The sequence below is a fragment of the Rhincodon typus genome, chromosome 47 (assembly GCF_021869965.1).
Source record: "Rhincodon typus isolate 14 chromosome 47, sRhiTyp1.1, whole genome shotgun sequence".
Lineage (NCBI taxonomy): Eukaryota > Metazoa > Chordata > Chondrichthyes > Orectolobiformes > Rhincodontidae > Rhincodon > Rhincodon typus.
The window spans coordinates 261,145-288,628 of NC_063378.1; the positions used below are offsets into that span (position 1 = coordinate 261,145).

Sequence of the window (27,484 nt, forward strand, 5' to 3'; positions counted from 1 at the left end):
TGGACTGTAGTTTCAAGATTGGAACCAGGAAAAGGTTGGTATATATGCTGAAGATGGGGTGGGGGAAGAAGGAGGAGTAAGTGATAGGTGGAGATGGAGCCCAGATAGAGAGAAAGGACAGGGTAAGGATGAGCCTGGGAGAATGAATAGCTGTCAAAGGTGACCTCAATGAGTTGTTTGTGATAGCAGCCCATGTGATGACAAGGTCTGGTATTTGGAAGCTCAGAGTCTTTATCGTGGCCCGAATATAGGTGTTCTGCAAAGTGGTCACCCAGCCTACGCTTCATTCTCCCAATGTAGAGGAGACCACATTGTGAGCAGTGAATATAGTAGACTAGATTGAGTGAAGTTCAGGTATGGAGATGGGAGAAGGTGTCCCAAGCCCTAAAATTATTGAACTCAATATTGAGTCTAGAAGGTGGCACATTTCCCAAGCAGAAAATGAGGTGCTTTTCTTCCAGCTTGCCCTGAGCTTCACTGGAGCACTATAGCAAGACCAATACAGAGATGTTGGCCAGCTAATATGGTGGCATGTTGAGGTGGCGGGGAGCTGGAAGCTCAGAGTCTTTTTCGTGGCCCGAATATAGGTGTTCTGCAAAGTGGTCACCCAGTCTACGCTTCATTCTCCCAATGTAGAGGAGACCACATTGTGAGCAGTGAATACAGTAGACTAGATTGAGTGAAGTTCAGGTGAATTTGAACATGGCTGATATGTTTCTCAACCCAATTCTCCTGCCTTCTCACTGTAAGCCTTGATCGCCTTACTAATCAAGAACCCATCTATCTCTGTCTTAAATGCACTCTGTGACTCATCCTCTGCAGCAGTGACTTCCACAGATTCACTACCCTCTGGCTAAAGAAATTCCTCCTCTTCTCAGGCAGAAGGCAGACATGGCAAATACTATGCGACATCGGTTTAAGGTGAGAAGGGGAAAGTTCGAAGGAGATGTGCAAGGCAAATCCTTTTTTATTATACAGAGTGATAGGTGCTTGGAATGTGCTCTAAATCCATTCACTCTGAGTCTGTGCCCTCCGGTCCTAATCTCTCCCACAAGTGGAAAAATCTTCTCCATGTCCAGTCCATCCAGCCCTCTCTGTATTCTGTAAGTTTTAATCAGATTCCCCCTCATCCTTCTAAACTACATGGACAGATCAATTAGCCAAGATATAGGTTAGTATATATAGTACTTTATTGTTAGAACTCACATTTCAATCTTGTGTTCCTTTAGAGCCCCCTTGAAGATAAAGACAGAAATAACAAGTGAAACCCACACGTAATTCAGAAATGTACAATAAACCGAAGAGTGTCGGAATTCTGAATGAAACACATTTCAATGATAATCATTTTCCCATTGGTGTGTGAAACAATGCAGCACTGATGGTTGTAATAACTCATGAAGAACAACTGGGAAGGACCATCGTTTGTTGTTGAACATTAAACTAGAGCCACAACTCGTGGCGTACGTGGGCTAGTCGCAGCCTGGGTTGGACAGTTCTGCAGACCCGTCCCTGAGTCTGTTATATAAAGGGCTAGGTGATGAGTTCCAAATGGCCAGAACATTGCCTGTTACCACACTCAATAATGTCCATGAGGAGATTAATCAGTGATTCTCCATGGGCCTTGCAGAGGTTAACACAACGGCCTAACACCATTATTGCTAGATTATTAATCCAGAGATTTACCTATTGTTCTGGGGGCTTGAGTTCAAATCCTGCCCATGGCCAAAGATGGAATTTGAGTTCATTTGAAACAATCTATAATAAAAAGTCTAATGATGATGCTGTTGATTATTGGGAAGAGGAAAAAAACAAATCATCTAGTTCAGTTTCACCCTATCAAGTATGAAATTTGCTGTCCTTCCTTTGTCTGGCCTACATATCCTCAGGATGTGCAATGCTTATGGATTTTCTACTCAACCTGCTCAGAGATTGCACACCTCTGCAGCAGATGGGCTCTGAGGTAGGGACATTAATACTGTGCCACTAGGAGTCCCTTTACATTTCACTCTTAATTGCCCATTTAGGAATAGGCAGGAAATTATGGCCTAGCCAGTAACACCCACAACCCATGAATGATTTTTATAAATTGCACAGTAGGATACATAGGCAGTGAAAAAACAAAATAGTATTATTTTTAAATGGCTGATGGAAAGCAGCTTCAAATTAATTTCCAATATACTCACACATCAGCGAGTATGTGAATAAAAATAGTCCATTGTTAATTCAGACCTTCAGACACATCTTGCCACAGTGTAGCATTCGTGTGTGTATGACAATCAAAATCTATTACTACCCAGGGCCTAATTCCCTGGTGACAAATTGTCACACAATGAATCTTTCATAACTGAACAAAATGGGTAGGACTAATTTGGTAGTTCGTAAGCCCAAAGGAAAAAGGAACAGGAGTAGGCCATTTGGCCCCTCGAGCCTGCTATGCCATTCAATAAGATCATGACTGATCCGAGATTCCTAACGTCCACTTGCCTGACCTTTCCCTTGATTCCCTGGCTGATCAAGAACCTATCTGTCTCAGCCTTCAATACACACAAGGACTCTGCCTCCCACACACAGCTTTGTGTGGCAAGGAGTTCCAAAGACTTTCAATCCTCTGAGACAAGAAAATATTCCTCATCTCAAGCCTTCAATTGGTGCTCTTTATTCTGAGACTGTGCCCTCTGAGCTTTACCAGGCAATAACTTGACCAATTGGTGTTGTGCATAACTGAAACAATATCTACCATTTGAACTCAATTAGCATTAGTGGCTGCATTCTCAATTGCAATACCTCTGCAAGCCACAATCCATTTGCTAAGCATCAACTCTTTCCTCTCTAGCAGGATAAATATTGTTCTTCTTTGGAATTGCCCTCAAAAGTGCATGAGGATTATCTTCAAGGATTAATTCTGAAACACTCTGAGACATCTTTGCTAAAGGAAATCGGAGGTGTTAATACCTGGATTACTTTTACAAAGAAAAATCATAGAAACATAGAAGATAGGAGCAGGAGTAGGCCGTTCAGCCCCATGAAGACTGCTCTACCATTCAACAGGATTGTGGCTGATCATGGAGCTCAAGACCCTAACCCTTCTCCCCACCACGTCCCCCTCCCCATCCCAATATTCCTTGGTCCCTTTGACCATAAGAGATAGATCTGTCTCCTTCTTGAAAACACAATATTTTGTCCTCAGCTACTTTCTGTGTGAGTGAATCACACAGGCTGACTACTCTCTCGGTGATGACCCCTGTTTTTGGACTCCCCTGGCCATTGGGAATATTTGTTCCTGTATCTAACCTGTCTAATCCTGTTACAATTTTACAGATTTCTATGAAATTCACCCCTATCTCTCATTCATTTAAAATGCAATGAATTTAATCTGAACGACTCAATCTCTCCTCATATGTCAGTCAAGCCATTCCAGGAATCAGTCTGGAAAACCTTCGGTGCACTCACTGGGCAACAAGAACATCCTTCCTCAGATAAGAAGACCAAGACTGTACTCAGTCTTCCATGTGTGGCCTCACTAATGTACTCTCCAATTGCAGCAACACATCCCTGCTCCTGTACTCTAATCCTCTCGCTATGAAGGCCAATATACAGTTTGCTTCCTTATTGTCTGCTGCATATGGACCTGGGCAGTTAAAGGTTGAGCCCTGGGGAAAGTTACCCAACAGAGACTGATGGGTGCAGGTGCATAGTTCCTTTGAAAGTGCAGCCGCAGGTAGACAGGGTAGTGAAGAAGGCATTTGATATGCTTGCCTTCATCGGTCAGAGCTTGAATACAAGAGTTGGGATGTCATATTGCAGCTGTACAGGACATTGGTGAGACCGCTTTTAGAATACTGCATTCAATCCCTGCTATAGGATTGATTGATTGAAACTTGAAAGGGCCCAGAAAAGATTTACAAAGATGTTGCCGGGATTGGAGGGTTTGAGCTACAGGGAGAGGCTGGATAGCATTGGAGACCGAGGGGTGACCTTATAGAGGTTTATAAAATCATAATGGGCATGGATAGGGTGAATAACCAAGGTCTTTTCCCGAGGATAGGGGAGCCCAAAACTAGAGGCATAGGTTTAAGGTGAGAGGAGAAATGGACCTGAGGGGAAAACTTTTTCACACAGAGGGCGGTGCGTGTATAGAACTACCTGTCAGAGGAAGTGATTGAGGCAGTTATGATTACAATATTTAAAAGGCATCTGGATGCATACGCGAATGGGAAGAGTTTGGAGGGACATAGACCAAATGCTGGCAAATAGGACTAGATCAGATTAAGATATCTGGTCATCATGGACGAGTTGGACCAAAGTATCTGTTTCCAAGCTGTACAGCTCTATGACTCTATCTGCACAATTACATTCAATGACTGGTGTACAAGGACACCCAAGTCTCGATTAACATTCGCCTCTCAGTTCACAGCCATTCAGTTAATAATCCGCCTTCCTATTTTTGCTGTCTAAAGCTACCCAGAACTTAAATACTATCTGCTGTCAGATTCTTGACACACATTATTTAATAAATGAGCAACTGCATGTGGATAAATTTGAGAGAGAAAAAAATGAAACATGATCCAAGGTGCAGGATTGAGGGAATTACTCCATCTTTGACTGTATTAGTTTTCAAAAACTGCCCTGGGTTCCATGGAATCTTTCCGTGCTCAATGATACAATAGTCCCATTACAATTCCATGCTGTGAATGCTAGGAGCGGTGAAAATAGTCATTGCCTGTGTGTGTGTTGATTCTCAAAGACAGACAAAGCAAACTTTGTTACCTCTCAGCAATGACCACCAGCACAAAGCTTGGAAGTTGAGCTGGTGCATTTTAATCCTTTTTTCGCTCTCAGCTGAAGGCAACAGAAAATGGCAACAAGGCTATCATAATGTCAAGATTGTACTAATTTATACTATGAAGAACTATAATGTAGAAATTCCAGCTTTTCTCTTTATTTCTCTATTTTTGGACCTAATCTATTTTAATACCCAAGATTTGTACCTAGGTACTTTTTACCTAAGATAATGCCATGTGCGGCGACATTGTACACATTTCACTGTACTCCTGTACTTTATACTTGAATACACGTGACAATAAACCTAATTCTAATTTTGTATCCAGTGAGACATTCCCTCTGTCAGGGATGACACATGTAGAATGTTACGCAGTGTCCTCACGCTTTGTTAAAAAAAAGTTTCCAGGCACAGTTCTGCCTATTGCACACTGCAGAGATGCATTTCCAAGAAGCACTGATAGCCACCCACCTGAAATACCAATACAGTTTTATTTCCGTGCGCATTTTCTCTTCTTATTTCCATTGAACCGGGCAATTACAACACAGCTTTCTGCTCATCTTGTTAAAAATAAACACTCCACTGGTTGCAGTGCGAAACCTTTTAACATTAAAAAAAATCAAAAGAGGGAAGTGTCAAAATAAAGAAGACTATTGCAGAGTTTGTGAGTGTGGTTCACACACTTTGGAGGGAGAGAGGCACTTGGAGACGCTGTTAGCTTCAGGACTGTTGCTTTTCTGGGAAGAATCCACACATATTCCTTCATGACACGGGGTGTTATGTGCCAACATTTACTGGATTCTCCCGTTCCATTGAGACAGCGGTGTAAGTAATTCAGACCATGATTTATTATCTGTCTGAACTCTGACACAAATTGACTGGGAAGCATTGTCAGATGTTGTAGCATTTCAGTGTATTACTTGATCGGTATTTCAATAGACTTGCTGTATTCTGATGTTGTCTAATTAGTGCATTTTTTTAATACACAAGGATTAAGATTTAACATTTGAGATTTGAACTTTTTTTTAAACTTTATAAATCTCACTAGGGGTAACTCCATTCTTAGCACTATGTTCGACAATTTATGTTTAATTTTATTTGGATTTAATATTTGATTTTTTTTACCCCTGAGGGTAGATGTATGAAGGGAAGTAATGCACATTAAACCACGGCTTGGAGCTACGGTGTTAATGAAATGGTGTAAATTTGATGGATGTGCACTCCTTTGTGAAAAGTGATGCTAGAAATTTAAGCACCGAATGTCTGTGCTACCTACCTACCAACCCACCTACCTCCCCACCCACTTACCCACCTACCCACCTACCTATACTAACTATCTAACTACCCATCTTCATGTGTTATTTCATCAGTGAGACACCAACTTACATGGACGTTGCAAGAACTAAGAAAGTTGCTGATGCCGCTTTTCTGCGCCAGCTGTTAAATGAAAATGTGTTGAAGCTGATATTTATAGAAACACATCTGTGTTAAATATCCTCACTGGACACACTTCCTCAATGAGATTTGACTCAGTCATTGCTAATGGAGTCAAAGAGTCATACAGCATGAAAACAGACCCTTCGGTATAACTAGTCAACACTCACCATGTTCCCAAAGTAAACTGGTCCCACATGCCTGTGCTTGGCCTATGTCCTTCCAAACCTTTCCTGTCGTGGACTTATCCAAATGTCTTTTAAATGTTGTAACTGTACCTGCATTCACTACTTCCTCTGGCAGTTGATTCCACACACAAACCACTGATATCACAGTTGTGCTGAAGGAGGGCACTATGGAGGACTCAAGCAGTGAGGCAATATGGGCAGAGCTCAGAAATAGGAAGGGTGCGGTAACAATGTTGGGGCTGTACTACAGGCCTCCCAACAGCAAGCGTGAGACAGAGGTACAAATATGTAGACAGATTATGGAAAGATGGAGGAGCAACAGGGTGCTGGTGATGAGAGATTTTAATTTTCCCAACATTGACTGGGATTCACTTAGTGTTAGGGGTTTAGATGGAGCAGAATTTGTAAGGAGCATTCAGGAGGGTTTTCTAGAGCAGTATGTAAATAGTCCAACTCGGGAAGGGGCCATACTGGACCTGGTGTTGGGGAAAGAGCCCGGCCAGGTGGTTGGAGTTTCAGTAGGGGATTACTTTGGGAATAGTGATCACAATTCCGTAAGTTTTAGAATACTGACAGACAAAGACGAGAGTGGGCCTAAAGGAAGAGTGCTAAATTGGGGGAAGGCCAACTATAGCAAAATTCGGCAGGAGCTGGGGAATATGGATTGGGAGCGGCTGTTTGAGGGTAAATCCATATTTGATCTGTGGGAGGCTTTTAAAGAGAGGTTGATTAGAGTGCAGGACAGACATGTCCCTGTGAAAATGAGGGATAGAAAGGGCAAGATTAGGGAACCATGAATGACAGGTGAAATTGTGAGACTAGCAAAGAGGAAAAAGGTAGCATACATAAGGTCTAGGTGACTGAAAACAGACGAAGCTTTGGAAGAATATCGGGAAAGTAGGACCAATCTGAAATGAGGAATTAAGAGGGCTAAAAGGGGTCATGAAATATCTTTAGCAAACAGGGTTAAGGAAAATCCCAAAGCCTTTTATTCGTGCAAAAGGAACAAGAGGGTAACTAGAGAAAGGGTTGGCCCACTCAAATACAAAGGAGGGAAGTTATGCAAGGAGTCAGAGAAAATGAGTGAGATTCTTAATGAGTACTTTGCATCGGTATTCACTGAGGAGAGGGACATGACGGATGTTGAGGTTAGGGATAGATGTTTGATTACTCTAGGTCAAGTCGGCATAAAGAGGGGACAAGTGTTGGGTATTCTAAAAGGCATTAGCGTGGACAAGTCCCCAGGTCTGGATGGGATCTATCCCAGGTTACTGAGGGAAACGAGAGAGGAAATAGCTGGGGCCTTAACAGATATCTTTGCAGCATCCTTGAGCACGGGTGAGGTCCTGGAGGACTGGAGAATTGCTAATGTTGTCCCCCTTGTTTAAGAAGGGTAGCAAGGATAATTCAGGTAATTATAGACCGGTGAGCCTGACGTCAGTGGTGGGGAAGCTGCTGGAGAAGATACTGAGGGATAGGATCTATTTACATTTGGAAGAAAATGGGCTTATTAGTGATAGGCAGCATGGTTTTGTGCAGGCAAGGTCATGTCTTACCAACTTGATAGAATTCTTTGAGGAAGTGACAAAGTTGATAGATGAGGGAAGGGCTGTAGATGTCATGTGCATGGACTTCAGTAAGGTGTTTGATAAGGTTCCCCATGGTAGGCTGATGGAGAAAGTGAAGTCACATGAGGTCCAGGCTGTACTAGCTAGATGGATAGAAAACTGGCTGGGCAACAGGAGACAGAGAGTTGTAGTGGAAAGGAGTTTCTCAAAATGGAGAACTGTGGCAAGTGTTGTTCCACAGGGATCCGTGTTGGGACCACTGTTGTTTGTGATATACATAAATGATCTGGAAGAAGGTATAGATGGTCTGATTAGCAAGTTTGCAGATGACACTAAGATTGGTGGAGTAGCAGATAGTGAAGGGGACTGTCGGAGAATGCAGCAGAATGTAGATAGGTTGGAGAGTTGGGTGGAGAAATGGCAGATGGAGTTCAATCCAGGCAAATGTGAGGTGATGCATTTTGGAAGATCCAATTCAAGAGCGAATTATATGGTAAATGGAAAAGTCCTGTGGAAAATTGCTGCACAGAGAGATCTGGGTGTTCAGGTCCATTGTACCCTGAAGGTGGCAATGCAGGTCGATAGAGTGGTCAAGAAGGCATACGGCTGCTTTCATTCATTGGAGAGGGTATTGAGTACAAGAGTTGGCAGGTCATGTTACTGTTGTGTAGGACTTTGGTTCGCCCACATTTGGAATACTGCGTACAGTTCTGGTCGCCACATTACCAAAAGGATGTGGATGCTTTGGAGAGGGTGCAGAGGAGGTTCACCAGGATGTTGCCTGGTATGGAGGGCGCTAGCTATGAAGAGAGGTTGAGTAGATTAGAGTTATTTACATTAAAAAGACAGGGGTTGAGGGGAGACCTGACTGAGGTCTACAAGATCATGAGAGGTATAGACAGGGTGGATAGCAAGAAGCTTTTTCCCCAGAGTGGGAGACTCAATTACTTGGGGTCACCATTTCAAGGTGAGAGGGGAAAAGTTTAAGGGAGATATGCGTGGAAAGTTCTTTACGCAGAGGGTGGTGAGTGCCTGGCACGCATTGCCAGCGGAGGTGGTAGAGGCGGGCACGATAGCATCATTTCAGATGTATCTAGACAGATACATGAATGGGCAGGGAGCAGAGGGATACAGATCCTTGGAAAATAGGTGACAGGTTTAGATAGAGGATCTGGATCAGCACGGGCTTGGAGGGCCGAAGGGCCTGTTCCTGTGCTGTAATTTTCTTTGTTCTTTGTTAAATGTTGCCCCAAGTCCTTTTCAAAACTTTCTCCTCTCTCTTTAAACATATGGACATTAGTTTTGAACTCTCTGATCCTAGAGAAAAGAACCTTGCTATTCACCTTATCTGTACCCCACCTGATCTTATAAACCTATCTAAAGGTCACTTCCTTTGCTCCAGTAAGAAATGCCTCAGCCCACTCAGCCTGTTTATTTAACTCAAACCTTCCATTCCTGGCAACATCCTGGTAAATCTTTACTGAATCCTCTCCAATTTAATAATAGCCTTCCAATAGCAGGGCGACCAGAACTGCACACTGTCCTCTAGAAGAGGCCTCACCAACATCCTGTACAACTTCAACATGACGTCCCAACTTCTATACTCAAAGTCTGAGCAATGAAGGCAGGTGTGTTAAATGCATTCTTCATCACTTTGTCTAACTGTGACCTAAATTTCAAAGAATTATGTACCTGAACTTGTCAGTCTCTCTGTTCTACAACTCTATCCAAGGCCCCAGCATTAATTGTATAAGTTCTGCCCTTGTTTGTTTTACCAAAATGCAATACCTTGCATTTATCCAAATTAAGATCCGCCTGTCACTCCTCAGCCCATTGACCCATTTGATTAAGATCTCTATGTAATTTTCCATCCCTCCCTGCGACAAGTAAGAGCTGTGGTTTAATTTCACATGTTACAATTTCATAGCCACTCCATTATTTCAGGGATCAAGTCTTTCAGCCCACAAATTGTACATTTCCAAGCAGAGTTTTATCATTAGGGCAATCAGAAATCTATCAGCCTCTACCTTAAACATGCACAGAAAACGGAGTAACCCCAGACTCCTACCGGTGGAGAATTCTAAAGGATTATAATCCACTGAGTAAAACAAAATAAACCCTCATGTCAGACCTTTGTCCATATTAAAATCCTGCCTGGTTCTAGTCTTCCCCAAGCAGCAACCATTAAACCTGTATCTTCCCTTCATCAGCCATCTGTCAAATCTCTCGTAATACGGGCCTAGTTTGCCTACTTTCTCTCCATAGGATGTTGCCACCATCTCAGGGACAAGTCTGGTGAATCTTCATGGACCTCTCTACATGGAAATAACATTGTTCCTGAGATAAAGAGATCCAAACTGCACATAGTACAGCAAACTCCGATGTGTCTGAAACAAGATTTCACTGCTCCTGTACTCAAATCCTCTTACAATAAAGGCTAACATTCCATTTGCCTTCCTACCAGCATATTCAGGCATTCAGCAGGAAATCAGAGATTTATGTTATAATGGTGCAACTGTAATCATGGGTGACTTTAATGTACATATTGATTGGATTAAACAAAGTGATGGAGTATATCTGGGGATTGAGTGTGTGTGTGTGTGCGCGCGCGTGTCTGCGATGGTTCTTTCGAACATTACATCGAAGAACCAACTAGACAGTCCGTTCAAGTTGGAATACTTTACATTGAAAAAGTATGAATTAACAATATTGTTATGCGCAGGTCCCTTGAGGAAGAATGACCATAATGTGACAGCATTCATCATTTAGGTGAAGAGCCAAGTATTTAACTAGATGTTAGGATCTTGAGACTAAATAATGTGAGTTATGAACATAAGAAACACAAATTTACAAGGATGGATTGTGGAGCCACACTAACGTGGTTGAATGTGGACAGGTAATGGCTCATGTTTAAAGATAGTACTGATGATTTACAACAACTACTTATTCCTGTCTGACACAAATTAAAAAGGAAGAAAGGTGATATGGCTATAGGTTACAAAAGAGATTAGGCAGACTATAGATCCAAATAGGAGAGATATAAAATTGCTAGAGCGAAGAAAACAGCAAGCCTAAGGATTGGAAAAATTTTAGAAATTAGCAAAAGAGGAAAATAAGTGGTCAGTTTCAGTGAACATTGAAACTGATTGTAAAAACTTTTATAAACTTACAGATTTCTCAAAGATAAAATGTAGGTCCAGTGCGGTCAGAATCCAAGTGACATTATATTGGGGAATAAATAAATTGCAGAAGATTTGAACATATACTTTGCTTCTGTATTCCCAAAAGAGGAAATAAGTAAGTGCCCAGAAATGTTAGGGAATCAAGGGTTGAGCTGGAGGGCAAAAGTGAATTAAATCAGTATTAAGAGGGAAATAGTGCTGGGGTAAATAATAGTGTTAAAAGTTCACAAACCACAAGGAGCTGATCATCCACATCCCAGAGTAGTGAATGAAGATACCCTGGAAACGTTAGATATGTTGATGATCATCTTTCAAAATTCTGTAGAGTCTAAAGCATTTCCTACAGACTGTTACTGTCTTTCCTTTTACATCGAAATATACAGAAAAGAGTTTCCATGACTGTGTTTCTTAACATTGAACTTTCAGATTTAATTTTCTCTGTTTTTCATCACTGTCTGCGTGTTCCTGAAATATTTTCAAATCGCTGATCTACCTCTACACTTTGCCGCTTTGTCTGCCTTTATTTTTGAATTGGACGCACTCTCCTTGACCTTCTTTGACAACCACAGGTGGACAGGTGGTTCCACTTTCTTGTTGAGTCCTGCTTTTTGACCTGAATCTTTCTATTTTAACTGTTAGTTTTGAACATCTGTTTCCAAATCTGCCACTGCTTATCTATGGAGAATCGCCTTAGCCTCTTTCCTTAGATTCCTCTAGAGGGATATGGACCACTTGCCAGCTGATGGGATTAATGTAGGATGGCATCATGGTTGGCACAGACTTGGTGGGCTGAAGAGCTTGTTCTTGTGCTGTACTGTTCTATGTATTACGTTATGAGATATGGCATTTATACTGTGAGGCCCGCCAGTTTAATTTTAATACCGTGCTCACGTTGCTAATGACTTTGTGTTCTATGTTCAACAAGCTCTTGGCCTTTCTACACCACTTCAAACAGTCGAAGCCAGTGAGACAAGTCAACAGGAGTCAAAGCAAACACAAAGGGAACAAAGACCATCCAACTGATTTCACTGTCCTTGGAGAAACATGATTCTCGCCTCAAATATTCTTGGGATCAGTGAGTGGGAATCTCATTTTCATTTATCGTTGAGTTACAGAGGGACTGATGTTATTTCAATGGAATGTAGAAAAGCACCAGTTTAATTGCACTGAGTCAGAGGGATCTATATCAGTTTGGTAAGTGGTTTTTGATTTGGTGCAGATGCGATGGGCTGAATTTGTTTTTCTATTCATTTGTGGAATATGGGTGTTGCTGTCTGGCCAGCATTTCTTGTCCATCCCTAGTTGCCCCTTTGAGAAGGTGGTGGTGAGCCGCCTTCTTGAACCACTGCTGTCTACCAGCTTTAGGTCAACCCCCAGTGCCATTAGGGAGGGAATTCCAGGATTTTGACCCAGTGACAGTGAAGGAATGGTGATATATTTCCAAGTCTGGATGGTGAGTGGCTTGGAGGGGAACTTGGAGGTGGTGGTGTTCCCATGTGTCTGCTGCCCTTGTTCTTCTAGATGGAAGTGGTCGTGGGTTTGGAAGGTGCTGCCTGAGGATCTTTGGTGACTCTCTGCAGTGCATCTTGTAGTTGGTACACACTGCTGCTACTGAGCATCGGTGGTGGAGGGAGTGAATGCTTGTGGATGTGGTGCCAATCAAGTGGGGGCTGCTTTGTCCTGGATGGTGCCAAGCTGCTTGAGTGTTTTTTGGGCTGCACTCATCCAGGCAAGTGGGGAGTATTCCATCACACTCCTGACTTGTGCCTTGTAGATGGTGGACAGGCTTTGAGGAGAAAGGAGGTGAGTTACTCGCCGCAGTATTCCTGGTTTCTGACCTACTCTTGTAGCCACTGTTTTTATGTGGTGAGTCCAGTTGAGTTTCTGCTCAATGTTAACACTCAGGATGTTGAGAGTGGGGAATTCAGTGATGGTAACACCATTGAATGTCAGGGGGTGGTGGTTAGATTGTCTCTTGTTGGTGATGGTCATAGCCTGGCATTGGTGTGGTACGAATGTCACTTGCCACTTTCGACCCAAGCCTATCTTGTTGCATGTGAACATGGACTGCTTCAGTCACAAATGGTGCTGAACATTGTACAGTCAGTCATCAGCGAACATCCCCAATTCTGACCTTATGATAAAAGGAAGGTCATTGATGAAGCAGTTAAAGATGGTTGGGCCTAGGACACTCCCTGAGGAACTCCTGCAGAGATGTACTGGAGCTGAGATGATTGACCTCCAACAACCACAAGCATGACCATCTTCCTCTGTGTCAGGTACGACTCCAGCCACCGGAGAGTTTGCCCTCTGATACCCATTGATTCCAGTTTTGCTCAGGCTCCTTAATGCCACACTTGGTCAAATGTAGCCTTGATATCAAAGGCTGTCACTCTCACCTCACCTCTGGAATTTACCTCTTTTGTCCATATTTGAACCAAGGCTGCAATGAGGTCAGGAGCTGAGTGGCCCTGGCGGTACCCAAACTGGGCATCACTGAGTAGGTTATATCTGAGCAGGTGCTGCTTGATGGTACTGTTGATGATGCTTTCCATCACTTTATTGATGATTGAGAGTAGACTGATGGGGTGGTAATTGGCTGGGTTGGATTTGTCCTGCTTTGTGTACAGGACATCCTTGGGAAAATTTCAACATTGCCAGGTAGATACCGGTGTTGTAACTGTACTGGAACAGCTTGGCGAGGGGAGTTCTAGAGCACAAGTCTTCAGTACTGTTGCCGGAATGTTGTCAGGGCCTGTAGCCTTTGCAGTATCCAGCGTCTCCAACTGTTTCTTGATATCACGTGGAGTGAATTGAATTGGTTGAAGACTGGTATCTGTAATGCTGGAGACCACTGGAGGAGAGGCCGAGATGGATCATCCACTCGGCGGATCTGGCTGAAGATTGCTGCGAATGCTTCAGCCTTATCTTTTGCGCTGATGTACTGGGCTCTTCCATCATTGAGGATGGGGATATATGTGGAGCCTCCTCCTCCAGTGAGTTGTTTAATTGTCCACCACCATTCACGACTGGATGTGGCAGGACTGCAGAGCTTAGATCTGATCCGTTGGTTATGGGATCGCTTAGTTCTGTCTTATCACTTGCTGCTTCTGCTGTTTGGCATACAATTAGTACTGTTTGGTGGCTTCACCAGTTTGATACCAGCTGTATAACACTGTGCTGCCACCTCTGCTGGGTCTGTCCTGTCCGTGGGACTGGACATATCCAGGGATGGTGATGGTGGTGTCTGGGACATAGTTCTGCTTACAGAATATGTTACAGACAACGTCAGGCTGTTGTTTACTAGTCTGTGAGACAGCTTTCCCAATTTTGGCACTAACCCCCAGATGTTAACGAGGAGGGCTTTGCAGGGTTGACAGGGCTATTTCTGCCATGGTCTTTTCCGGTGCCTAGTTCGATGCCAGGTGATCCATCCGGTTTCATTTCTTTGAGATTTTGTAGCGATTTGTACAACTGAGTGGCATGCTAGGCCATTTCAGAGGGCAGTTGAGAGTCAACCACGTTGTTGTGGGTCTGGAGTCACATGTAGGCCAGTCCAGGTGAGAGCAGATTTCCTTCCCTGAGGACATTAGTAAACCAGATGGGATTTTATGACAATCACCAATTTCATGGTGATCAGTAGATTCTCAATTCCAGGCTTTAATTATTGAATTCAAATTCCACCATCTGCTATGGTGAGATTCGAACCTGGGTCCCCAGACCATTCGCTAGCCTTTTTTCTGTGGGCTGTCAATCTCTATGACTCGGTGCAGTAAGCCTTGTGCTTCTTTTTGATTTGTTTGAATGTGTGTGATGGAACTGTTTGTTGAATCCTGGTGATTCCTGATGCTAACCTTTAGGTTTTATAGCAGGTTAAACGACTGACTCTTAAGGTGCAAATTCTAGTTGGAAAAACAGTAACATTGGACAAATGCAGGAGGGAGTTACACATTCTTTTGTCACAGAGTCACACAAATCGACAGCACAGAAAAATATATAAAAAACAACCACCTAACTGACCTAATGCTGTTTTTCCAGCACTTGGCCCATGGCCTTGGTATTGCAAATGTACATGGAAATACTTCTTAAATATTTGCTTCCTCAGTAAGTCGACCCTTTTCCATTTCACTCTAATCATCTAGCCCTGCTTTAACCTTGACTGGTGATCTTTTTACAGGCTCCACCCTCTCACTTTCCGTCTGTAATCAGCCTGCTGTCTGCCTTTTGTTCCCCTTGTACCCTTTCCTATTTACACTTGTTTTCTCTCTCTCTGATGCCCTCAATATTTTCTGTTGCTCTACATTTAACCAAAGGTGTCTTTGTTAAGAGATATTCAAAATGTGGACTTATAGTTGTCTTTTGCTGAGAAGAGACATACATTTTAGAATTTGTGAGAAAAATCAAAGACATTTGCACTTGGTTTCAGATTCTGAATATTTGAAAAGTAGAATGAATAGAACATAGGACATTCAGCGATTCAACCCTTCAAGCCTGTTCCACCATTCAATGGGGTCATGGTAGATCTGTAGCCTAACTCCACATACCAGCCTTTCCCTCAATGCCTTTGCTGAACAAACATTTATCTATTTTACGTTTTTGACATGGCAACAAAGTAGGTACTTTTATACATTATTTTTCTCTCTAGAACAGGTAAAACATAGAGCAGGAATGAATGTCAGCTCTGTAACTCTGGATAACTGGCTGGATCTTATGCTTTTATATCGCAAAGAGTAGGAATAACTACAGTCAATATTCTCAAATCATTCACTGGTCTATTTTTCCTGAACTTTAAATGCAAGTTTCATCAAGCAGCATTGGAAAAAGATTAAATTCGTTGTTAAAGCAAATCTTCGCAAATCCAAACAAAATTGAACAGATGGACGTTGTTGAAGGATTTTAGTTCCTTGGTTTTTTGAAGCTTTTATTGTACTGTCATAGAGATCTACAGCGCAGATAAAAGGCCCTTCAGCTCATCACATCTGTGCCAGTCACAAACAACCACCGAACTATTCTAACCTCCATTTTCCAGCACTTGGCCCATAGCATTGTCTGCCTCGGCATCACTAACGTACATCGAAATCCTTCTTCAATGTTTGGAGGATTTGGACGGGTTATAATAGGCCGTAAAGAAGCAGAGCTGGAAGAAATGCTTGCAACTGAATGATACAGTTGATGTAGCTCACTGGCTGGATTTATACCCAAATACTTGTTTTGTACTCTGCAGAGTAATGTCACTGTATTGAATACCAAACATTCCACAGGACATGGGTTCAGCTTTCACCACCACAGCTTCTCGAATTTCACAAAGTCTGAAATAAATGGACCTCCAATGGTGACCATTTAGCAAATGACAATTGGTCGCTTAATCTGGCTTCCCTTTAAGGAAATAAATCTGCCGTCCTAATGTGGCATTGCTACAGATTCTCAGGGTAGTGGTAGTATACCTGCCTCTGAGCCAGGAGGCACAGGTTCAAGTCCCACATGCTCTAGGGTCCTATGCTAGCAATTCGAATGAGTTAACTAGAAAATATCAACTTGGGTTGGCCAAGTTAAACACAGCATTGTGATCAACATTTATATGCATCTTGATCAATCTCAGCCTGCTTGCAGAGTTAGCAGATATGACAGTGAGAAATGCTGGTCACACATTGTGGCCTTGTAGGGCAGTCTCTGATAAGATTCAAATAACCATATTTTTAATTAGCTCCTGAAATTGCCGCTCCCCAAGCCAAGCTCTTCCAGTGCAGCAACAGCACTGGCAATTTTTCCACCTTGTACAGGCATTTATCCTACACAACAAAGCAAGGATAAATCCAACCCAAACCAATTGCTGCCCCAACAGTCTACTCTTGATCATCAATAAAGCGATGGAAGGCATCATCAACAGTGCTATCAAGCAGCACCTGCTCAGCAATAACCTGCTCAGTGACGCCTAGGTTGGGTTCCACCAGGCCCACTCAGCTCCTGACCTCATTACAGCCTTAGTTCAAGCATGGACAAAAGAGCTGGATTCCAGAGTTGAGGTGAAAGTGACAGCCCTTGACATCAAGGCTGCATTTAACCAAGTGTGGCATCAAGAAGTCCTAGAAAAATTGGAATCAATGGGTATCAGGGAGAAATCGCTGGTGGTTGGAGTCATACCCAGCACATAGCAAGATCATCATGCTTGGTGGTCAGTCATCTCAGCTCCAGTTCCTCAGGGCAGTGTCCTGGGCCCAACCATCTTCCGCTGCTTCCTTCCATCATAAGGTCAGAAGTGGGGATGTTCGCTGATGATTGCACAATGTTCAGTACCATTCATGACTCCTCAGATGCTGAAGCAGCCCGTGTTCAAATGCAACAAGATCTGAACAGTATGCCAAGTGGCAAGTAGCATTGATCCCGTACAAATCAAAAGCAATGACAATTCCAAGAAGAGACAATCTAACCACCCCCTCTTGACGTTCAACCGCGTTACCATTACTGGATGTCCCAATATCAGCATCCTGGGGGTTACCAGAAACTGAACTGGATTCATCATATAAATATACAGTGGTTACAAGAGCAGGTCAAAGGCTGGGAATCCTGCAGCATGTAACTCCCCCTGACACACCCAAGCCCTGTCCAGCCTGGACAAGGCACAAGTCAGGATTGTGATGGAATAGTCTCCAGTTGCCTGGATGGCTGCAGCTCCGACAACACTCGAAAAGCTCAACACTCTGTAAAACACAAGGACACCGACTTAAACTTGGTGTTCAAAATCTGTTGTTCATAACGTCTTGTTAGAAACAGCTGGGATTTGGAGGGTTATGAATACTTTGAATTCACTGTGTTATCAATCCATGATAGTGATTTGATGTGGCTCACTGTCCCGGTGTCACAACAACTGTCACACTCAGAACTAGAAGAGGCATTCTATAGATGAAACAGAACGTATGATTTTTTTCTCTTGTGTTTCCTAAGAGTGGAAGATTTAAAGTTGGTCTGATCCAAACTTCTATATTATTTCATGGGATATGTTGTGAGAAGATATTTCACTGCCTTGTGAGAACACAGAACATTATGACAGATTCCAATGTTGGCATTTTAACTATACAACAGTGAATTTAATAGTACATCCATGTAGAAAAGTTTGAAGACATGAACAGTACTCATTGTCAAATTTAGTGTGATACATGAAGGCAATCTTAGATTGAGAGATCTATAGAAACGAGCTGATGACAATTTGCAAAAAATGGAGTATGGTTACTTTCAAATGAAATATAAGAGGGGCCATGTAAAATGTTGCACTAATGAATCAGTACAAACCATTTGATTTGGATGGAGTTCTTTTCCTCCTAATGTTATAAACTAACTGACAATTATGTAGTGGATAAATTTGAACTATGAGAATTGATGGCTTCCAAACAATTAGAATGCAAAAATGCAAAATTGTTGACATTCAATTTTATATTTCATTCTGCAGTTTATCTCCATACAATGGTTGGACAATACACAGATGGTGAGTATATTAGTCTCTGCCATTTCCCATGTATTTCACAATGCTGAATCGAATTGTGCTGCTGGTACCATAGTTAGAATCTTTACAATATAGTGAGTTGCCAGACCCATTATTTGCATTCTCTGTAACCTTTGGATTTTGTTATTTATCTGCAAAGTGGCTATTTCCGTTTTTTCCTCTCCAGCAATAATGACTCTCGTTTTGATGTTGAGGTCAGTTGGCTCGCCGAGCTGGTTTGTTGTTCCGCAGACATTTCATTTAAAGACCAGGTGGGAAAACACACTGACGCTTCATCGGAGGCAAAACTGATGATGTTACCCAGCAGGGTAATGAAACATCTGTGGAACAACAAACCAGCTCGGCAAGCCAACCAACCTCAACACCCACAACCCGAGCTACAAATCTACTCCAAAACTTTAGACTCTTGTTTGAGTTTATTAATAACTTAAGTTACTAAATTAAAATGACTTTGTTGCACTGTATTAGAAGCTGATCAGTTACTGGAATAACTGCACAGAGGTCAGTGTCCCATCACCAAGTCACCCTTTATTTACTAGTGCACAGTACACTAGCTGTGGCCAGCCAGCTTGTAGTCAGTCTTCAACTGACGAGATTTTAATCTCCTGGTTATATTGGTCAGCCAAGGCTTTTGCTGATTGGCCCAGGTTAACAACTTCAACCAAGAACCTCATTGTTAACAAAGTCCATCTGGTCTCAGCCACTATATCTGTTCCCCACCTAAGTCTCTGGATGTAGGCCTGGTCTTTCACTTGTAGCTTCTCTTGTGATGTTGCAGTCCCAGGTCGGGTTCCTCTGACTTGGACTCAGACACACGTGGTGTGGACTGGACTGTAGTCCGTCTCTTGCATCCGGAGTGTCTCAGAAGAATGTCTTCATCCAGCAGCAATGGTATCAAGACTGCACCCATTTCGGATGCTGGGGTTTCTTTGACACAAGTCCGAGGTGGGGAAGCACCTGCAGTTTCTGCTGGGTTCCTCGGGCTGTTCTGAGGGGCCAGGTATATTTTGTTCTTGTCCTGTTTACGAAGTAATGGATTTCACCTGTTTGTTCTGGACTGTATCACTACCTGATCTTTGTAAATCATGGGATCGGATCTCACATCAATATGGCCCTGTGTGGGTATGAGGCAATTTCCATGGTTCTGGCACCAAACTTCATCCCCTGAATTAAATTGTCTCTCTCGCTTAGAGGAGGCATGTGTCTGGTATTGGCATTCCTGCTGCCATTTCACCCTACCGCCCCCACCCCGCCCAGCTGCCCCAGCTCTGGAAGTGTCTCCCCATCAGCAACTTTGCTGGAGCTACCCCTGTTGTTGAATATGGGGTGGTCCTATAATCAAACAGAAACCAGGGCAGTTTGGTCTCAATTGATGCTAGTAGCTGCTTCTTTAAGCCTGTCTTTAATGTTTGGACTGCTCTTTCCACTAGAGAGTGTTGGATGACAGATGGTATGGAGCTGTCCTTATGTGCTGAATACTGTTGGACTTTAGGAAATATGCAAATTCCCTGCAGATAAAATGACATCTCATTGTCCTTGACCAATAGTTCCAGGAGTCCTTGTATTGTGAACAATGCTCACAGCTTCTCATTCATTATCCCCGAGTTTGCTGAAAAAGCTTTATGCATGTCCAACCGCTTTGAATGGGTGTCCACAATGACCAGGGACATTGAAACCATGAAAGGACTGGCATGGTCAACACATAGCTGAATCCAGGGTTTACCCAGCCATTCCTATGAATGGAGGTGGGGGGAGGCGGGGTGAGGGTTGCTGCTGGTGGCAATTTTAATCTTTGTTGGCACTTTGGGCACTGCTCCAATCTCCAATACAGCTGTGTTGGCATCCAAGCCTGGCCACTAGACAGGTTCTTGCATTACATCTTTCTCTTAGAAACCCTTGGATGACCCTCATGGAGTGTGGCCAATACCCGGTGGCAACCTTTACTCAGGGCAATCAATTTTGCTCCCTATAGTAATATTCCATCCTCTATAGTGACCTGGTCTTGCCAGGACCAAAAAGGTTTCAATCGTGTTTGCAATGGCCCTTCTGTTTCCCCTCTTACCACCAGCTGTCTCACTTTCACTAAGACAGGATCTTTGTGTCTACAGTCAGATATTGTCCACAGTGACTGGAACACTGGAACAGAATCCAGAAAGTTTAAAACCAAAATGGGCTCTTCCAGGGGAGGCATCACTGGAGTATCTGTCAGTGGGAGGTAGCTTATGGCATCCTCATTAACCGCTTGGCTTCCTTCTAACTTGTACGCACTAGGAATAAAGGCCCAACACTGAACTCTACTGGAAGCCATGGGCAGCAATGCATTGCCTTTCTTCAGTAGTCCTAGCAGGGGTTTGATCTGAAACTGACAAATTTCTGTCCGTAAAAGTGCTGATGGAAGTGTCTCATGCTAAAGGTGACCACCCAACCTTCCTTTTCAATCTGGCCATACTTCTATTCAGCATCAGTCTGGGAAGTATACACAAGCAGGCATTCTTCTCTGTTGGGCCACAGGTGAGCCAACATGGGGAAGACATCGTATGTCAACACTGCCTCTTGCTTTGGATCATAACAGGCCAACACTTTAGACGACAAAAGCTGCTTTTTCACTTCCTAAAGACTGCTTCTTGGGTTTGTGACCATTTCCAAGGCTGACCCTTTTTCAATAGCAGGTGTAAGGGTGCCAAGGTGGAGGCCAGGTTACATATGAATTTTCTGTTATAGTACACTAACCCAAGGAAAGACCTGAGCTCTGGTGCAGACATGGGAGCTAGAGCTCCTTTGATCACCCTCACTTTCTCTTCCAAAGGGTGTAACCCAGTTTTGTCAGCTCTAACCTTAAGTAGGTCACTTGGGGTGCCTGGAACACATTTTCTGTCTAATGCAAATGCCTGCCAGGGAGAAATGTTTAAGCACTATGTCAGAGTTCTCCAAATGCTCTTTATTGGTCTTCCCTGTCATTAGCATGTCATCCAGATCAATGGCAACATGGGATCAGCCTTGTAAAATGTTTTCCCTCATCTGCTGGAAAAGGGCACAGGCAGATGATGGTCTTGTATATTGATATAAACCCTCAAGGGTAATAATTGTAATAATTGCAGCATACTTCTGGGACAGCTCATCCAGTCACAATTGCAGGTAAGTGTGGCTCATATCCAGCTTTATAAAGGATAAAGGACAGCAACCCTGGCCAATTTTGTGTACAAGTTCTATAAGAGGGATTGATATTTATTCAGCTGCGAGAGGCTGTTGACTGTTTGCTTGAAATCCCCACAAAGGTGAACCAAGCCATCAGGCTTCGCAATAGGTATGACTGGTGCTGCCCATTCTGCAAACTACACTGGTTTGAGGATTCCTCGCTTTCCAGCCTCCTGATTTCAACCTTTACTTTTTTCCATAAATAGAATGGCACTGGGCGAGCCATGCAAAATCTCAGAATTGCATCCTGGTCAACATGTAAAGTGGCTTGGCCCCTTGGATAGTCCCAAGTGCTTCTTGAAAAACTCTTTGGTATTTCACTAGGACTTCACAGAGGCAGCCAATTTTCAATTGAAAAATGTTGAACCAATCAAGGTGAATCTTTCTCAAACAATTCTGCCCCAGTAGTCTTGGGCCTGATCCTTTTACCACCAGAGATAACTACACCAACTGCTTCTCATAGGAGATTGGAACTGAAGTCGTACCCTTAATCTGCAATGGCTCCCCAGTGTATATGCTCAGCCTGGCTGAGGTCTTGTGCAAGCTTAGAGGTTGGAGTCCCAAGTGAATCTTGGGAAAGACAGATTGTGCAAACACAGATACAGCTGTGCTGTTATCAACCTCTATGGGAACTGGGTGACCATTTAACCAAATGTTTATTTTAAATTGGCTCCAATGTGGATGTTCATAAGCAATTTAATTACTCCAACCCACATGTAGGGAACTTGCCAGGGTATTATCCTGATTTTTCCTACTCAAGTCAGGCCTTGGACTTGCTGGCATCTTGAATCCACAGCTGGAAGCGACTATGAGGACTTGCTGCCCCAGATCCTGAAGAACAGGCTTGGCTCTGCTCAGGACATGCCCTGCATGAGACTCTGCAATTGCTTCCACTCATGGTGTTCCCCAAGCTCAGTTGGGCAGGTGAGGGTGTCCACTTCCATTGGGATGCCCTGTTCTTCCCATGCTACACTTGCCACATTTTCTAATGACAATGCCAGTTGTAGTGCCTGTTTGAAATCCAATTCAACATCAGCTAGTAGGTACTCCTGCATGGTTACATCATTAATCCCACATACCAAACAATCTCAGCATCTCATTCAGGGTTAACACAAAATCACATGCCTGTTTATCATTGTAACCTCAAATCCTGATAACCTTAGTTTCCCTCGGTTTTCTAACCACCAGATAAAACCAATAGTGTCTCAGGATTAGAGGTGGTTTTAGGGTCATATTATTCCTCAACCAACTGTCAACTCTCGTAAGGTTTTAATGTCTGGTGCCTCTGGGAAAGTTAAGGCCCTTATAACCAAAAATGCTGCAGGTCCACATACAGCTAGAAGGATTACTCATTTTGTCTGTCCCAATGCCATTTGCCCAGAAAAAAAAAGTCTTTACACATACTGGGCCCAGTCTTCAACAGCAGGGTAAAATGAGTCAAGCTTCCAAAATAAAGGCATAACCCAGAAATACTTACTCCAAATCCAAGATAACAGATGCAAGCAAATGTTCTTCAGGCACATACATTTTTCCTGTCATCACTAAAATAACTACAGAGGCCAGTGTCTCATCACCAAGTTTCCCTCACAATCCACTGACTCCAAGCTTGCTGGCTACAGTCAGGAGATTCTAAACTCCTGGTTAGATGTTTGTTTATTTTAGTACACAATACTGTCTGTGGTCAGCCAACTTGGAGTCAATCCTCAACTGAGGAAATTCTAATATCTTGGTTATGCTTCATTAAACTATAATAAAGTACAAAACAAAATCAAGGTAACAGTCAACAGAGCAAGCAACAATTTACAGGGAAATTAGGGACAGAAACCAAACTCCAAATCCTACCATAAAACTTACTAAGGAAAAAAACTTTATACAGAAGTACACACAAGATGAAGCCATACAGAATAAAAACAATATATGCAACACTGACATCCCTGGCAAACCAGCAATCACCCTCACCTTCCAACCACCTCCTAGACAGCCTACTCCCACACACCTTCCAGTTCTCAGCACACCACTACACATTTTCCAGCTCCTAGTCCATCCCTAGTCACCTTCCAACCACCTCTAGGACTACCTATCCCTATGCCTTCTTAGGACAGCAGTTTTCAGGTCAGCCTGAACACCTTCCAACATTCAGGGCAACAACTTTCAGGACAACCTATGCATCATACAGCTTTCAGAACAACCCACTCACCTTCCAGCTCTCAGTAAAGCCTGCTAGACTCAGGGACACAGTTCACACAAACAACCCAAACATCAAGGGCCAAGTCCATTACCAAAGGCAGCAAGCACACACCTCACAGCATACATACAGATACCCAGTCCATCATTGAGGCCTGGTCCACTTGCAGAACCACAGCAGGCTCCCAAAGGACAGCACTACACTCAAGGATCCTGTCCAACACAGAGGCCTGGTCCCTCCTGGTTATATTGGTCAGCCAAGGCTTTCCTGATTGGCTCAGGTTAACAACCTCAATCAAGAACCTTGTAGTTAGCAAGGTCCAGCTGGTCCCAATCACTGCAGTTACTGTGTACATTCTGCGTTTGAAAGGGGTGCACTAATGGTCTGACATGAATTTGATGCAAGTTGTGTGATGTACGTACATTTTAATATCATTTATTTTCCATTTTTGAATGTGAACTGATGACATATGGGTTTTCTGTACGTTAGCCAGGGTTTAATGCTTAACTTTGAGATGTGTATGTAGCCAGGCTGCTTGCTTTCAAAAACAATGTGCGAGAGAGACTTCCTGAAGTGCAGTGGGTTACTGTTTACACTGGGAGGTTTGGAGTATGAGCAAGTTGTATCGTAGTGAATTAGGCTTCCAGATAGAAGATTTTGGATTTTATTTTTATATTGGACTCTGAAGAAACATGGAAGAAGACTATTTAGTTTCAGTGCAGCAGAATGCAGGAATATTATCTGTGTGTACCGAACAGCTTCTGTAAATGAGAGAGGGAGAGTTTAGAATTCTTAAACATAGCGTATCTTAGTTCAGTTCAGGCATTCAGGTAAAGTTCCAAATCAGAAGTGTTTGGAGGGAGGAGATGGCCAAGTGGCAATATCACTAGACTATTAATCCAGAAACTCAGCTAATATTCTGGGGACCCAATTGTTGGAAAAACCCATCTGGTTTATGAATGTCCTTCAGGGAGAGAAACTGCCACCCTTACCTAGTCTGGCCTACATGCGACTCCAGACTCACAGCAATGTGGTTGCCTTTCAGCTACCCTCTTAAAATGGTCTTACAAGCCATTCCATTGTACCAATCGCTACAAAGTCGCAAAGAAATGAAACCAGTCAGATCACCTAGCATTGACTTAGGCACCAGGAAAGACAATGGCAGAAACAGCCCTGTCGACCCTGCAAGGTCCTCCTCACTAACATCTGGGGGCTCGTGCAAAATTGGAACAGCTATTTCACAGACTAGTTAAGTAAAAGCTTGATGTATTGTGGTTGATTGGTTCGCCGAGCTGGTTCATTGTTCTGCAGATGTTTCATTACTCTGCTGGGTAACATCATCAGTGCACCCTCCGATGAAGCTCTGTTGTGTTTTCCCGCCTGTTATTTAAACTCTGGGGTCTGTTGAGCTGGATTACCTAATTTCCGGCTTTCCTGACATAGTCATACTCACAGAATCATACCTCACAGACAATGTCCCAGACATAACCATCACCATCGCTGGATATGTCCCATCAGAGGTGGCAGCACAGTGGCATACTGTCAGGAGGGTGTTGCTCTGGGAGTCCTCAATATTGACTCCGGGCATAAAGTCTCATTGTTTCAGGTTAAACATAGGCAAGGAAACCTCATGCTGATTACATGTATCATCCTCCCTTGGCTGATGAATCAGTACTCCTCCATGTTGAGCAACATTTAGAGGAAGCACTGAGGATGGAAGGGCACAAAATGTACTCTGGGTTGGAGATTTCAATGTCCATCATCAAGAGTGGCTCAGCAGCAGTACTACAGATTGGGCTGGTCGAGTCCTAAAGGACATTGCCGCAGGCCAATTCTAGCATCTGGTGGTGAGGGAACCAACAAGAGGGAAAAAGATATTTGACCTCATGCTTACCAATCTGCCAGCTGTAGATGCATCTGTCCATGACAGTATCAGTAAGAGTGACCCCCACACAGCCCTTGTGGGCAAAGTTCAGCCTTCACATTGAGAATAACCTCCATCGTATTGTGTGGCACTATCACCGTGCTAAATGTAACAGACCGAGCAACTCAAACCTGGGCTTCCAAGAGGTGCTATGGGCTATCTCCAGCAGCAGAAATGTATTCCAGCACAATCTGTAACCTCATAGCCCGGCATACACCCCACTCAACCATTACCATCAAGCCAGGGAATCAACCGTGGTTTAATGGGGAGTGCAGGAGGGCATGCCAGGAGCACCAACAGGTATACCTAAAATGTGATGCCAATCTGGTAAAGTACCACATGGGATTACTTGCACACTGAACAGCATAAGCAGCAAATGTTTGAAAGAGCTAAGCGATCCCACAACCAATGGATCAAACCTAAGCTCCTCAGTCCTGCCACATCCAGTCATTAATGGTGGTGGACAATTAAACAACTCACTGGAGGAGGAGACTCTACAAATATCCCCATCCTCAATGATGGAAGAGCCCAGCACATCAGTGCAAAAGATAAGGCTGAAGCTTTCGCAGCAGTCTTCAACCAGAAGTACTGAGTGGATGATCCATCTCGGCCTCCTCCAGTAGTCCCTAGCATTACAGATACCAGACTTCAGCCAATTCCATTGACTCCACATAATATTAAGAAATTGGTGGGAGATACTGGATACTGTAAAGCCTACAGGCCCTGACAATATTCCGGTAATAGGACTGAAGGCTTGTGCTCCAGAACTTGCTGCTCCCCAGACAAGCTCTGACATTTTTCGGCAATTTCTGTTTTTGTTTCTGATTTCCAATATCTGCAGCTCTTTTGTTTCATAAAAAAAATACAAAACCTGAACTCTCAAGCCAGATTCCAGTCTGGTCTCTTACTTGTCGAGTAATTTCACCAGCTCAAAAGATAACAATTAGTGTAATTTGTCCTGATTTTCAAATTCATTAGATTAAAATGGATATGCCCTATTCTTTTTTGATTGTGGTTCTGGACACAGAGCAGTTGTGTTGTGGCAAAGTTTACAGATAAATGATGTTTATTGTAAGAATGAAGGCTGCCAATGATGACCATCATGATGGCGATTGTAAGGATGACAAAAATATTTATTATGTAATTTAATTCATACTATCCTATTTAGAACGTTTCTATGTGTGTTTCCAGACAGATTACCGAAACCAACATTAACTCACATTCCAGCCTTCAGAGTCTTCTTACCAGGAGAATCAATAACCTTGAATTGCTCCTGTAAAGCTCCCACCATGAGGATTCACTACAACAGAAATGGACACAATTGTCACTACAAGGACACTGATGCGAAACAGAGTGAAAAATATCACAAAGTCACAGCAGGGAGGGAAAATATGGAGACTTACAGTTGTGAATGTTTACTCAGTGAGAATGGGCAATGGGTTTACTCAGGGCACAGCAACCAGGTTCACCTAAACATTCAAGGTACGTGGCTAAAATACATGACATCATTAACATTTGTTATATTTTGGG

The 27,484-nt window shown here is 43.1% G+C and overlaps 1 protein-coding gene across 3 annotated transcripts in view; it reads left to right on the forward strand.

Annotated features, from left to right (window-relative positions):
* LOC125487966 (immunoglobulin superfamily member 1-like) overlaps positions 1-27,484 on the forward strand; it is a 131,969-nt gene that overhangs the window by 85,808 nt on the left and 18,677 nt on the right. The window contains exons 1-4 of one of the 3 annotated variants that reach the window (XM_048620692.1): positions 5,465-5,605; positions 12,078-12,227; positions 18,597-18,632; positions 27,146-27,436. In XM_048620692.1, coding sequence (XP_048476649.1) covers positions 12,197-12,227; positions 18,597-18,632; positions 27,146-27,436 — 358 coding nt within the window. In that variant the 5' untranslated portion in view covers positions 5,465-5,605; positions 12,078-12,196. Of the gene's footprint in view, positions 1-5,464; positions 5,606-12,077; positions 12,228-18,596; positions 18,633-24,377; positions 24,445-27,145; positions 27,437-27,484 lie in introns of those variants that run through there. The other 2 variants (XM_048620691.1, XM_048620693.1) reach the window with 2 other exon arrangements.